This window comes from Microtus oregoni, unplaced genomic scaffold (genome assembly GCF_018167655.1).
Source record: "Microtus oregoni isolate MIOR12 unplaced genomic scaffold, Mior012 000016F_ref0000370, whole genome shotgun sequence".
NCBI classification, from domain to species: domain Eukaryota; kingdom Metazoa; phylum Chordata; class Mammalia; order Rodentia; family Cricetidae; genus Microtus; species Microtus oregoni.
Window position 1 is genome coordinate 13,784,222 of NW_024543075.1, and position 14,569 is coordinate 13,798,790.

At 45.5% G+C, this 14,569-nt stretch overlaps 1 protein-coding gene across 1 annotated transcript in view; it reads right to left on the reverse strand.

Annotated features, from left to right (window-relative positions):
- Nucleotides 1-372: 372 nt before the first annotated feature.
- LOC121457655 (deleted in malignant brain tumors 1 protein-like) overlaps nt 373-14,569 on the reverse strand; it is a 120,301-nt gene continuing 106,104 nt past the window's right edge. Inside the window, 8 exon segments of the mRNA XM_041666567.1 lie at nt 373-664; nt 3,782-4,164; nt 5,692-5,867; nt 6,833-6,865; nt 8,279-8,590; nt 10,460-10,498; nt 12,090-12,128; nt 12,432-12,470. Coding sequence (XP_041522501.1) covers nt 373-664; nt 3,782-4,164; nt 5,692-5,867; nt 6,833-6,865; nt 8,279-8,590; nt 10,460-10,498; nt 12,090-12,128; nt 12,432-12,470 — 1,313 coding nt within the window.

Sequence of the window (14,569 nt, forward strand, 5' to 3'; positions counted from 1 at the left end):
AGCACCCAAATAGTAACAGATATTTTTAAAAACAATCTTTAGTTGCCCACAGGAGAGAGACAACCATGCTTTTTCTAATGTTTCATACATTTGAAGACAATGATCAAGGTCTTGAGAGTGAAGAATAACAGAATCAGCATTCTTTATTTTCCTTTATTGCCTACAACAGACAAACTGCCTTAGAAGTTAGTGCTCAGGATTGGTTAGTGACAAACCCCAGAGAAGAAATCCCTTGGCTTCTCCTGCCCATCTGAATGCATAGAGTAGACAGTGCTGCCAATGTCTGGCTTCTGGGTGACCAAACATTGCTTCCTGGTAAGAAACAGACCTTGCTTCCAGTTTCCCAACACACTCTTGTAACAGTGGGAGAGATCACACCAGGGCCTTGCTCTAATGACCTGCTCTGTGAATCTTCAGTGGCCCCACTGTTTGGAAGTACTCAGTTGGTTCTTCTCTGGCCTCTGCAGAGCCTGTGCCTCTCCTCCCCCGCCCTGTACAGCCTTGTGAGCATCGGGACGAGTGGTCTCCTATTCGGCAGACAGCAACCTTACACTGCAGGTAGACCACATCGTAGCTTTTGAGGAAGCTGAAGGCGTTGAACTTAAACTGGGCCACGTTCTTCCCAGAGGTATGCAGGTCGGAGTAGGATTTGTCTTTGATGCACCTGACGGGGAGGAAAACCCAAACCAAAAAGGTTAACTAACACATGACATAAATTTCCTTCAACCCACATAACCAGGCTGGCTTCTAAGGTTCTGAATGCCAAAAGGAGATCTTCCCACTCCCCTCCCTCTTGTGAAGCAACAACTACTAAAATACTACTATGCTACTACTACTACCACCACCTACGATTTTAACACCATTGTTCATGGAAACCGTATACCTGGTCATAAACAAAAGGGAACCGTTAAATACAGGAAAAACAAGTCAAGGTTTTAGCTGTAACCTATTTTGCCTAGAGGGAAGATTATAAGGTGGATGATATATTTAAAAATGCACTTAGATTATTTAAAAAGTTTATCATAGGCCTGGTAATGCAGGGCAGTGGATGAGGGCTTGGTTACCTATCACCCACAATGTTCTGAGTTCAATTCCCAGCACTACCCAAAGAACGTAGATTGTAAACTGTAGGGTGACATAAGTTGTATATTAAGAGGAGATAAAGTGTTGTTATGTAAATGTATAGTTCAAAAGAATCAGAGAAGTTAGAGAAGGTAGGCACAGGGCAGGGAAAGAACATAAGACAAATATAACAAATGGTGGTAGAGTCTAATCCAACTGCTTGCACGAGAATGTTAAATATGAACGGTTCATATTTACACCAATGTGAAGACAGAGAATAGATTACAGGAGAATCCACAAAACCTCCAGCTACGTGCTCTTTACAAGACAGCCGTGTAAATACACAGACACCGACACTGAGATGGAGGGAGAGCAGCATGGCAGCCGCTCCTTTGTTCAGAACAAACTTCAGAGTGCGCAGAACTGTCAGGGACAAGATGGGTGTTTTGTAACAACAAAAGAAAGGGTCAACCCTCTACGAGCAGATCCTTACCCAAGATAATCGAGGTAAGGAACAAATCTTTATCCCAACATAATAATCGTTAAAATAATGCACCTGCAGTCAGAGCGTTAAATATGGGAAGCAAGGGAACCGAAGTGAGATACCGACAAACCCACTGTAGTAACTGGATGCTTCACTACCCCTCTCTCAACCATAGATCCAGTGGGGAGGAATGCAGTAAGGGCAGAAGGGACCTGAGGAACACTGTTAATCTACTAGATCTTGTTGTCATTAACTAAACAGTCTATCCAACCACAACAGAATGCACATTGTCCTCATTCCAGGTAGAACGTTCATTAGGACAGACCATGTTCCAGCCCTTTAGAAATACTTTAATAGTCTTAAAAGGATAGAAATACATTGTCAGGTAGCAATGGGATTAAACTTAAAATTAATGGCAGCAATCTTCCTGGGAAATTCTCAAATACGTGGAAGTAGACGGTATATTTTCAGGCAACTTTTGTATCAGAAATGTCCTAAGAGAAATCTAAGACTGTTTTGAGAGAACTGAAATGGTGCTTGTGGTGTGGGTGAGAAGAGCCCACAGAGGCTCACTTTTGAATGCTTGGTCCCCAGTTGGTGGGACCCTTGGGGAAGCCTGGTTGGAGGATGTGTGTCACTGGGGGTAGGCTTTAGGTTTCAAAAGACTAGTGCCGCTTCCTGTGTTCTCTGTCTGCCTCCTACTTCTGAATGGTGATGTAAGCTCTCCACTTTTCCTGCCTCTGCCCCTTCACACTGCCATCGTGGACCCTAACCCTCTAAAACCATAAGCCAAATTCAACACTTTCTTTACGAGTTGTTTTGGTCACCATGTTTTGTCACAGCAATAGAAATGTAAATAATACAATACCTAACTTACCAAAATTTGTGGGATGCAGCTAAGGCAACACTTGGGAGCATTTATAGTATTAAAATGCATGTAATTTGTTATAATCTCCAACCAACCAAAGATTTAAAGGCTAGAGAAAGGGGAACAAATTAAGCCTAAAGCAAGGACAACAGTGTGCGAGCTGTGACATTCTGACACCTAGCTGAACTTCTCGCCTTAATAATATGACCATAAGAGGGGTCAGAAGGCAGGAACCTTCTCCCTCTAGAGCATCCTTTGGACTATGCATGTCCTGCCACAGCTCCCAGAAGCCTGTGGCAGGTGCTGTTTTGCTCCTCTGCTGATCTCTGGCAACAGGTGCCGCACTGTTCCCCGTGGGTCTAAGGCTGCCGTGGCTCTTACCACACTAAAGCTGCCTCGGAGGAAACAAGTTTCTTAACTAGTCACCAGTTATACCTTCATGAGCATTTAGCCCCTGTCCTCCAGCCATGACCACTGCCAACTCAAAAGCAGAGCAGCTGGGATCATCCATATTTAGGAGTCACCCACACCAAGCCATCAACATCCCTTCATATAGGGAGGGAACGGAAAATTGGCTCCTCAGCAGATTCCAGCCACTCCCTCCCACCCAACTCCAGCTTCATGTGATCTCAGCAGCGTGGGGTTAGGAGAGGCAGAAGGTTGACCGAAAGGGACTTCATCATCCACATCATTCAGCAACATTCACAGGGCTATGTCATCTATGCTGGGGTGGCGCACATGGAGTCACTCACCTATGCAACTCACTCACTTCTGCAAATAAGCCCAGAGAACTTACTGGTTCACCAAGATGGACTTTGATGAAATTTGGGGGCGTGGGGGTTTGTCCTTTGTGTTATTTGGAGAAAATAGATATGTGTGTAATGTCCCCAGAGAAAGATTTGCAGTAACATCTGATAAGATATGTAGGAGTCACAGAGGCAAACAACTTGCCAAGGTTCTCAGTTGGCAAGTTCACTTGGTGAACCAATGAGCTCGAAGACATCTGGCTGGTTTAACTAAGAGCTTAGCTCGGAAAAACACATTGACTCATCAGTGTGAACCAAAGTCCTGAAGATTTGTCCTGGGAGAGGGAAAATAGGAAGGAAGGGAGGATTAGGCTAAAAAAGATGGGGTGGGCTAGCAGAGTACTGAATGAGGTCTTGGAGGAGTCAAGGGAGTTTGCCTAGGCTGCTGTATTCTCCACCATGATCAGTGTCTGCTAGAGACATGTAGGATGTCTGCTAGAGACATGCAGGATGTCTATCTACACCCTTCTGACTTAGTACTCCAGGTCAGACACTACAGGTTTCCCAGAGAAACACTATGCTCATTTAACACCGACTAGGGAGAGTTTCCATGATCCTTACCCTTCCTGAATCAGTTCATACTTGACAGTTGTAAAATCATTGGGGTCAGGAGAAGCCACACAGGTATCCACGACGAGCCTCAGATTGGGATTGTGGCTGTGGAGGGTGGCCTGCAGGAAGACCTCTTCCCTCTGATGGGTATAAGGAGGAGCTCCAACCCCCATATTCTGGGATGCAGGCGACTGGAGGAATGAAATCGACACATCGTAGCTGACATGGTCCTTCTGAGTGCCACTCGCATGCACAATTCCCACTGCAGACTGGCCATCCACTTTGCAGGTGAACTTCACCTGGGGCACCTTGTGCCTCACGATGACTCGGCCAGGGTGGCCTTGAGTTCTGCCTCTGATGGAGTTGGAGTAGCTGAGAGAGCCTTGATGCTCCTGTGAGGATGAGAGAGTCATAGGTAGTGTACCTGGAGTCTTGATGCTACTCTTTATCCACGGTGGAGTCCTTTCCTTCCCATAAGAGCCAGGTACCAGCTTCATGACCTTCCTGGGGGCTGGAGTCCCTGACTGGACCACTGTGGTAACATTAGGAAGAAGTGTGTGTGTGTGTGTGTGTGTGTGTGTGTGTGTGTGTGTGTGTGTCAGGGGGTGTCCCTTGGGTGAGGACTGCCCCTTCCCTCCTGTAATAGCCAATCTGTAGAACTTTGAGCTGGGTGGCAGATCCACTATGGTTGCATGGTGCTCCCTCTCTTTTGAATTTAATGCCCACTGGAACCCCACCCCTCTGGATCTTGGATCCAGATTTGGAATTTGGATCTTGGGTCTTCTCTGCCCTTGATTCCAGGCTATATTTGGGCACAGGTGAGCCGCAGGTCTGAGCCTGCCAGCCTGGGCTCCTAGCCTTGCTTCTTGCTTGTGTCCTCCACACATCACCTCCAGCAGAACATAGAGCCTAGTAGTGAAATGGACGGCATGATGGGCAGGAGCCACCACCTGTACTTCTTCAAATGCCCTGTGTGCATGCCAGGAGCACAGCCAGGTCGGGGACATTTCTGAAGCGTGTGTGACTCAGATCCAGAGACTTTCTGCCAGGGGCCGCCTTCCTCCTAGGCAGGGGGAGCTTCTGGCTTGGCTTCAGGGGAAGGAATCTCTCAGTTAAGAAGTACAAATTTCAGAACAAAAAGAATAAAAATGACCACATTCTGTACAACCAAACAGCAGACAAAATAGAAGTGAGCTTATGTTGGATGCATCACGTGGTCGGTTTGAATGAATGCTACCTCCACAGTGTCAGGTGAGCCTTTTGCATACAGACAAACAGGGAAGCAGGAAGAGTGTCAGGAATCTGTTTTGGGTCACATCACTGCCAAATATACTGACAGGGGTGTCGTGGTGGAACAATTCTTTCACATATACATGGGTGTTCTTAATATCAATGTCATTGTTTCATGAGCTTTAAGAAGGTGGTTGCTGAGAATTAATAGACACATGTATTTAATGGCTCCAGAATATCCTAGATGTTTGCTCTCTATAGTGTGGAACATAACTAGCTGCTTAGTTATGTTAGAGACATAGCAGACAGACAACCTGTCCTCCCTCATCCCCAGCACCCTACCTTGCTCATGGTAGATACGTTCTAACATTCAGTCAAGAAGCATGTTGTGAGAACTGCTGGCTTTGAAACTGGGAGAATATTGTCAGCCCAGTCATCACCTGTCTAGCCATCACACCCAACACGCTGTCCACGCCATTGCACTCAACACTCATTCTGCATCTTCTCAGGATGTGTGTGTGTCTGAAATTCTCCAAATGGTGGAACGTCAGACAATCAGTGAGCCACTTCAGAAACGAAGCAGCTTCTTCCCCTATCTTCCACATGTTTTAACCGGAAGTTTAATTTTTCTAAGCCTCCCTTCTTGGACTCCATCCATGAAGGTCATCGCTTCTCTGTCAGCCTCTTACCTGCCTGATGGTGCCACAGTGGCCATAAGGGATATTGAAGATGAGGTAACGCCCAGTGACCTGGGGGCGACACATCCTATCATTTAAATGGATGTCCCAGGAGGAGTAGCCTAATCTCCGGAGATAACCTCGGTCAATGACAGCTTGGAAGAGGTGAGGCAAACAGGACAGCTGAGCTGCAGGAGAGAGAGGGAAGCTGGTACATTGCTGTGTAGCTCAGGGGCTGTCAGTGTGCACTACAGGCAGCACTCTGGGGTGGACTGTGCCTGCTCAACATCCCTGACTCCATGGTTCTTAACGGTGGACTGCATAGCAGATATTTACCCTACAGCTCATAACAGTAGCACAATTACAGTTATGAAGAAGCAACAAATAATTTTATGATTGGGGGTCCCCAATAGTGTGAGGAACTATATTAAAGAGTTATAGTGCCAGGGAGGTTGAGAAAAACTGATTTACTCTATCACCTTGGCTTTACTTCCAGTGGTGTGTGTGTGTGTGTGTGTTAGGAGACCATAGGTGAATGTTGGATATCTTCCTTGATGACTGTCTAGTTTTGGAGACAAGGTCTCTCATTTAACCTGGAGCTTTCTGGTTTGGTTACACTGGTTGACCGGTAAGACCCCAGGATCCTCCTCCTGTCCTCACCTCCCCAGGGCTGGGCTTATAGATGCGTACAACTGTGCTTGACTTTTATGTGGGTGCTCAGGATCAAACAAGTCCTCATGCTTGCATGGCTAATACTTTACCAACAGAGGCGTCTTGATAGCCCTGACTTTTATTGGCTTTTTAATATCCTCAAAAAAGGGGGGGGGGCTTTGAAATCAGGCCATATCAATAGGGAATCCTGCTTACAACCCATACCCCATAGGCCAGAGGTCAGAGCCTTGCACAGGAGGCTAAAGGACAACTCATGACCCCCAGTCTGAACTTGTATCTGTCTGGTCTGTCACACAGAGAAGAACCTGGAAGAAGTGTGGGCATGAAAATGGGGAGAGCCCAAGTACAAAGGGGCTTTTTCACCATCCTCCGGTTGTCTAGGCTAGTGGGCCTTCCTCCTAGCCTGCTTCTTCTCTCCACTCAGCTACTCTCTTAGTTCCTTCCCCAATCAGCTTCAGACCCCAGGAGGATGATGACTTACCATTATCCTTGGGCACAAGAGAGTCAGCGTGACCTGTTTAGGAGAGATGAAAAATGAATGTCACAGGTCTGAAACACCAGAGGACAGTCAGTCATCTGTAGACAAACCTTTGCAGCTGGAGTGTGACAGCATGAGGACATCCCAGAACATGCAACATAAAGAGACAGAGATGGAACCTGACCCAGGTGAAGTGGCGCTGAGAACACAGATGTTATCAATATCAAGATTTGTGGGGGGGAGGGGGCAATGTGTAGGAGGAGGGGGAGGGAAATGGGAAATGGGGAGGAGGCGGGATTTTTTTTTTCTTCAACAACTAAAAAAAATAAAAATAAAAATGGAAAAAAAAAAGATTTGTGGGAGCAGAAGAATGGGGATTGCAAACCCCACTGCATGGGCGAGCTCTGGTTTCTGTCTCTTTCTACATCCAAGCATGCTCAGGGCCCCAGAAGGAGAAAAATGAATTCTCAGGATATCAATGATTTCTCTGGCTCAGAATCAAGACAGGATTGTGTCCCAGGGCCAAGGCTTAGACCAGGAAATGTGCATCAAATTCACCCAAGCGCTTTAGATACAACAGATCCCTTTGGACATGGGTCATGGCTGGAATGCGGCCACCTTGGTGTACCGTCCAAGAGCAGCGTGTGGGTTCTTATGAAAAGTGGGCTTCTGAGAGGGAAGACTGAACTGCGAGGCATGAGAACAACCAAAATCTGGAAGGTGCAGACTCCAGAATAGGCAGACATAGCTTCTATTTCTTGGGTAGTGCTTGGCTTCAGGGGCTCTGATGTTGTTTCTATTTGAGGCCCACACCTATGCAAAACAGGGCTTATTCAAGGCAAAAGCAATGACCGTGGTTTGTTTACCTGCAATAAAAGTGGCAACAGAATAGATGAGGTGAATTCAGGATTCTTCAAGCCTTAGAATTCCCCAACTCTCTGAAATTGTCATGGGCCAGTTTGGGGATAACTTAGAATGATCAGAAGGAGGTACTGGACCATACAGGTGGTGGTCAGAATGCCAAGACAGACACAGCTGATGACAAACTATATCCCAGGGAAGATACAGGCAAACAACTTTGATGCAAAGGACAGAGTGAAACTGGGACACTGTGGAGGGTGTCTTAGACTCTGAGGGTTACATTAATGTCTCCAGGATGGGACCCCAGGTAAGCTCAGAGACTGGGAATGTAACAGGATAAACTGTGCCTGGCCACAGCAATTGCTATGTCTTAATAATTCTATGACATTGCCATCCCCTTCTTTAGAGCTGGGATTAGAGCAAGTTCATTATGAAAGTCAGGGCAATGATCAAAATGTCACTACCACTAGCTCTTTGTCCTAAAATGTCATGAATGGCCAAATGATGCCTGTTTTCAGGATGGGTGGTGCTGAGGCAGAACCTGGGACTTGTACAGGCCTAGGCCCCTACCTGCACAGGAGCCCCTACCTGCACAGACCACACTGGCATCCTCACGGTGGTGGCAGTTGTGCGTTATCCAGCCAGCATGGGCACAGCTCTCCAGAGAATCCTCCATGCCGGAGCAGCGCACTTCATTCATCAGGATGGGGCCTGTGCCTGCCCCAAAGTGGCTTCTGCCAGGGGCGCCCAGAGCATGACCACAGCCCAGGAGGCGGCACACAACTCGGGCATTCTTGATGTTCCAGCGGTCGTCGCATACGGTTCCCCACACCCCCTGGTGCCGCACCTCCAGCCGGCCCTCACAACGGTTTCGCCCGCCTACCAGGCGCAGAGGCAGGTCTGTGGAGTGAGAGAAGTTCAAGTCAGGTTTCTATAGTAGACACTATCTCAGGGAGACTCTTGCAGTGAGGTCCTTCTCTACACCCCTAAATTACACTTAATATGAGTATTTTTGTTGTTGTTGTTGTTTTCGAGACAAGGTTTGTCTGTAGCTTTGGAGCCTGTCCTGGAACTAGCTCCTGTAGACAAGGCTGGCCTTGAACTCACAGAGATCCTCCTGCCTCTGCCACCCGAGTGCTGGGATTAAAGTCATGTGCCACCACCCAGCTAATACCAGTATTCTTAAGAGGTAACACCTTAACAACAAAGCTGTATTATGTAATTTAGCCATTCTACCCTTATACACAGACTGAGCTCCCACAGGATTCTCCAGGAGTCGGACACTGGCAACAATCTTGGTGTTCATCCATGAGGCACTACCACATATATCTACTTTTTAAAAAAGCTTAATTTTGAATAGAAAACAATACAAAAGCAAAGCCTATACAACTGTGTTACTTAATCACGAGGATCCATCATGAGAAATGCGCAGTTAGGAGACTTTGTTGTTACACACAAGAAGTCGGCTGTGGGGTCACTAGGGCACAGTCTAAAAATTGCTGTTGTAAGTATATATGCATGTTCCATTGTTGACGGAAACATCCCTGTAGGAGGCATGACTATATTACCAGACCTGTATACACATGGCTGTATCTGTGAGGTGCCCTGCTTACAGACAGTTACCAGGTGATTTGTCTCTGTAGTAACTAGTCAGCCCTGCACTGTTTGGCCCAAAGAAAAGGCTTAGTGAATATTAAATCCACAGGCATTAGTTCTGACTACAGTGTGAGGGTCTACACTAGCTGCCCTCTCTTGATCTACTTGGTATTATAATACCGAAAGCAGGATACTTGAGCCGCTAGGAGAATGGGCCAAGGGTGCAGTTCATTGGAGAGAGTGTTAGCCCAGCACGGGTGAGATCCTGACTTGCACTGAGCAATGAGAAAAGTACAACTCATGAATACACACGGTGTCTTCTGAGGGAGGTCTGAAGGTGACTGTCAAGCCTGTGTGACCCACACTGTACATGCGTCGGCGTGTAATACACCTACAGGCTCGTTACCCTCTTCCTGTAAGGTGTAAGAAACCTAGTGAAAGAGAAATGTGATCCTGGCAGTATCAACAGACGCCTTATTATATTAGCGAGTAGAAAGAAACAAAGCCTGCCGGGCAAAGGGGTCATTGTCTCATCGACGTAAAAGATTAGAGGCTTACAAATGCGCACCCTCACAGGCTCACATTTCAGCTTCGAGCTGAAGAGGAATCTCTCTCTTATTTCAGATCCCAATAGTCGGGCATAGGAATGCAGTCCATGATGTATTCCTTGATATGATATTATGCATTAAACTGTGACAAATAGTGTTATGTTTTGTGTATTCTCCAAGAGCAAAACCAATTTGTTCAATGCTCAAAAAAGAACTTTATATGCTAATTTTTTCAAGGAAAAAAAAAACATTCAATTTTATAGGCAACTTTTTTTTTTTTTGGAGACAAAGTCTCACTTTTTAGTCCTGGCTAGCCCCTGGAACTTCTTCAATAGACTAAGCTGATTCAAACCCACCGAAACTCACGGGCCTCTGCCTCCTGAATGACAGAAATCAAGAGTGTGTTCCACCGTATCCGGCATTAGGGAACAGTTTATAAGGGCAGAGAACAAAGGGGAGGAGGATATTCCTCAGGTGCAGTTTTAAGTGAGAAAGATGGAATATTCTATTTAACTACACAGAGGGAAGCAGGGACGAAAAGTTAGGAACCGACGGCGAGATGAAACAGGATGGCATAACGCAGAGAAGAGAGCTTTACTCCAGCAGCAAGCACAGCGATCGTTACCAGGTGGCGGAGTCACTTCTGTCAGGGTTGGAACTGGGTCTGAAAAAAGAAAAGCAGTGTACAGACGGGATTGGTATGTGACTTCATTGACATTTTACATGAGACGCCAGGTCTACAATAATAGCTATTCCAGAGCGGTATGCACTTATCATGTGTTTCCACGTGTCGGCACGGCAGGGCGTATGAGAAGTTGGTGTTGTGGAACACGACTTACGATCATTCTTCTGGTGCACAATTCCAGCATGCCAGACAAGCCACTCCCTTAACTCTTACAAAGACTAATCTGGGAAAATTTATCATTGCTTTAGCATTGAAAAAAAAAATGGAGACTTCAGAGGAAGTCTCCTGTGTAACAGGAACAGGCTATTCTCAGCATAACCCTCAAGCCCCAGGGCCCCATGCTCTTTCTAACTGCTCTGTAATTTGAGAGCATAAGTGAGGATTGCATTTATGCTGGGCTCGGGGTGGTGAACTGGAAAAGAAGGAAGGTAAGGGTTAAAGGTCACTTAATGACAGACAGAACATCTGAGGGCTTATTCCTGAAGACAGAAATGACACAGGGGTCAGAGGATTCTCCAGCAAGTCCTGGGCCTTGGTAGAGAGCTGCGAACCTGGTTTGTCTGGCCTTAGATCTGTGATCTTAAGCAAGCATGCTTCCTCTCTGTGACTCCTTTTCCTCTGAAAATAAGAGATCATTTCTCCACTCTCCTCCTGGATCCTGTGGCTGAGGCTCCACTAGCTTGTTCATCCTGTCCCCAGTATCTATCTACCGGTCAGCACGGAGTTCAGTGTTATAAGCTGTGGAGGCCTGTTGTGCTCTAGGGGAGCTGACTGGCCTCTCTCATCACCGATTTCCTCTCTTCTGACTTTTCCTGGAGAAACAGGAGCTATGAACAGTGCTGTTCTGGGCCTGTTTTTGTTTGGCTGATGATGCTCAGAAAGTGGCTTCTCTGGGGGCTGCAATGAGCAGGGAACACACCTAGGGAAGAAGGGGGGCCTTAACTGAAGTGGAAAAGGGAAAAGAATGTTTTGATTTGACCAACAGTATGGTGTAAAACAAAAGAACAAATAAAAAGAATTCTTGTCACAACCTATTTGGTGTGCGTGTGTGCATGCGTGTCTGTGTGTGTGTGTTCTGCTGTGCTGGTTGGGTCGAAGCATGATCTCAAACAACACAACCAATCAAATGAGACGTGGACCCTCTGCCCAGCCTCCCTCAGCTTCATCTGATCAATACTAGGACATGGGCAGAAGGTGCCTGCCGTAGAAGGGTCACTTCAGCGTCTGTGACTGAGTGAAGAAAACATGAATCCTCTGTGGGGAGGATCTGGGGTTTCTGTGCATCAGGCTTATGTTGTAGACAAAGTTTAGGACACAGAGGTTTCATTTCCAAATGGAAAGAGCAAAAGCTTTAGTTGTGTTTCAGTTAAGAAAGGCGACAGGCTGGACAGATTCCCAGAGATCTCGGGAGCATCTCAGTGTAAACCAGAGAACACAATGCCTTAAGTGAATGTTGTTGTGTTAACATTTATTTGATGACAAGGGGATCGTTAAACAAGTTCATTTTCTCAATACAACATGATAAACAAGAAGCCCATTACAAAGTTTGAAAACAACACTGTGGACTTACCGCCTGGAGAGGTCAGTTCTGCTGAGGCTGAAGATGTATCTACAGACAAAGAGTGGAAGAGACAGAGCTAGGTTCATTTGCCAAAAGAAAGCAGAAAGCCCTGACTGTTTAACTTAAAGATGTGACAGGCTGAAAAGATACCAGACTCTACTGCTACTGAAGATGCCTCTGTGTGTAAACCCAAAGAACAGGATGTTTGAAATCCTACTGAATGACACTGGGGGCAGTTTTCACTATCTTTACTTTGTGGTCAATAGGATCGTTAAGCATATTCAGTTTTGAAATAAGCCTAATAAATAAGGCACTCATCTCTTTAGTTTAAATAGCACAATGGGGATTTACCATTTGGAGAGCTCGCTTCTGCTGAGGTTGAAGAAGTATCTACAGACAAAAAGATGAGACATAATGATGACATTTGCCCAATAGAAAGGGAAGGGTTCTCCTTGTGTTTAAGAAATGTGAAACTTCTGGATAAGATGGGGAATTAGAAGCTGTGATGTATATGCATGAACATAATTGAGGAGAAGGACTTAGTGTGCCCCTATAACACGCCGCACAGTTCTCAGACCCAGTATCCACTGTGAGCTGTATTTCTCAGAGAGTGTATCCCACAAAGGGCACTATGGGAGACTAGGTCACATGTGAACTCAGTGTGAACTGAAGCAGGAAAAGGAGCTGGTCAGCCTGCTGCTGGCCCCCAGCTGGGACACTGCCCCTGGGGCTGACCTCCTGGCCTGTATTAGCTATGAACAGTTCACAGGACTGGCACTGGAAAAGCCAATAGAAATTCTGGAAGTAAAAGAGTCTCTCAGTGAAAGCCCGGCAGAAAGCATCCCCATTGGACAAGACCAAGCAAAAGAATGAATTTCAGGGTTCTACAACAAGCTGAGATAATAACACAGCCTGAAATACATAAAGAAGAAAAATTATCAAGTATGACTCAAGTTGCAAGAGATCAAGCCTAAGAACCCATGAGATAGAAGAAGTCCCAGGAGCCACGCTCACCAGCAGAGGGACAACTGCATGCCTTCTGCTGTTCTAGACTGGACTGCCAGCCAACTCCTCTCACAGTCCTTGCCTCCCAGTCGAGGACACCACTTGCATCTTCACTCCCACCATGGGAAGTTAAATTTGAAGACAAGTCACAAAGGGACCATGGACATGAGGAAGATGATCTACCAAAAGCTGAGGAACCAGCTGTTAGAGGGATTGTCTTGAACAACTGAAAATCAAATGATGGAAAACTCTAGAGTCCAACAGCAGAATTTGTGGATTTAGATTTTGTCATTTTAATTAGTGTAAGCTTGATGTTAGGTTCAAATATCCGCATGGTACTAAAATAAAAAAGCTTGAGCTTAAGCTCAGAGATAGTAGATTATCTAGAGGTCTGGACTTATTGAGAAAGACACACTTAAATCTCACACATCTAGATCGAAGTGAAAATATATGGAAAGATATTAGCATCTTGAGACCTTTAAAACCTTGAGAAAAAAAAAAGAAAAAAAAATAAAACTTTGAGAAATCTAAAAAAAAAATGTGGATTTGCTGAACATGAGGCTACTAATCTGAATAATTACTGAGTGTTCTAAATCTCCTGTACCAACTGATTGTCACCAAGAAAACCAGTAATCCCCTGACTCAGATACAGAGTTTGATGCTGTGATCAAGAGAAGGAGGATGAAGAAGATGAGGACAGTGAGAAAGAAGAGTTTGATGAAGAAAAGAATGATGGTATAGAAGGAGAAGATGGCAAACCTGAAGCTATCGGTGAAGGAGAAGAATAAGGACATGATGGAGAAGCTGATGAAGATGAGGAAGAAAGCAGGAAAGGTGGAGAGAGAGAGGAGAGAGAGAGTGAACAGATGATGAAGGAGATTATTAATACATCTAATCACTTGCAAAAACAGAATCAATTGGTCGATCTATATTGGTGGTTTGTTTGTAGCTTTGGTAGATGTTTAGAAAAGCCATGACACAAAGTCCAGGAGACCCACCCACTCAAGGAGCCAATGAGTGCTCCCGTGACACTCTGCTCTCCCCCACTTAACCTCTCATTGGCAGTAGTGATCACCAACACCAATCTTGGAAACCCTGCTCCAACAAAACTGTAAAAGTTCATTTTTCAAGTAAGTCTCTTGCTGAAGTATGGATAGTTACCATTGTTCAGGCAACTGTGTTGACCAGTTACTCCAAGATTGTAACAACACTTTTAGTTTATGTTCAGCAACAAGAAAAGGTTTGGTAAATAAAATCTTAACCCTTGGGGTCAGGAAATAACACATGATGGAGAGAAAAGCCTTGGTCAACAAGTTTGGTGGCTACAGAAGAATAGAATTAGATCTGTACTCTCACTCTCTGCACAAAATCCATTCAAGATAGATCAAGAACCTTAAAGTAAAAGATAAAATGTGGAAATGTCTAGAAGATAACATGGGAAAATGCTTATAGATGCAGAAATGGCAACAACTTTCTGTATAGGA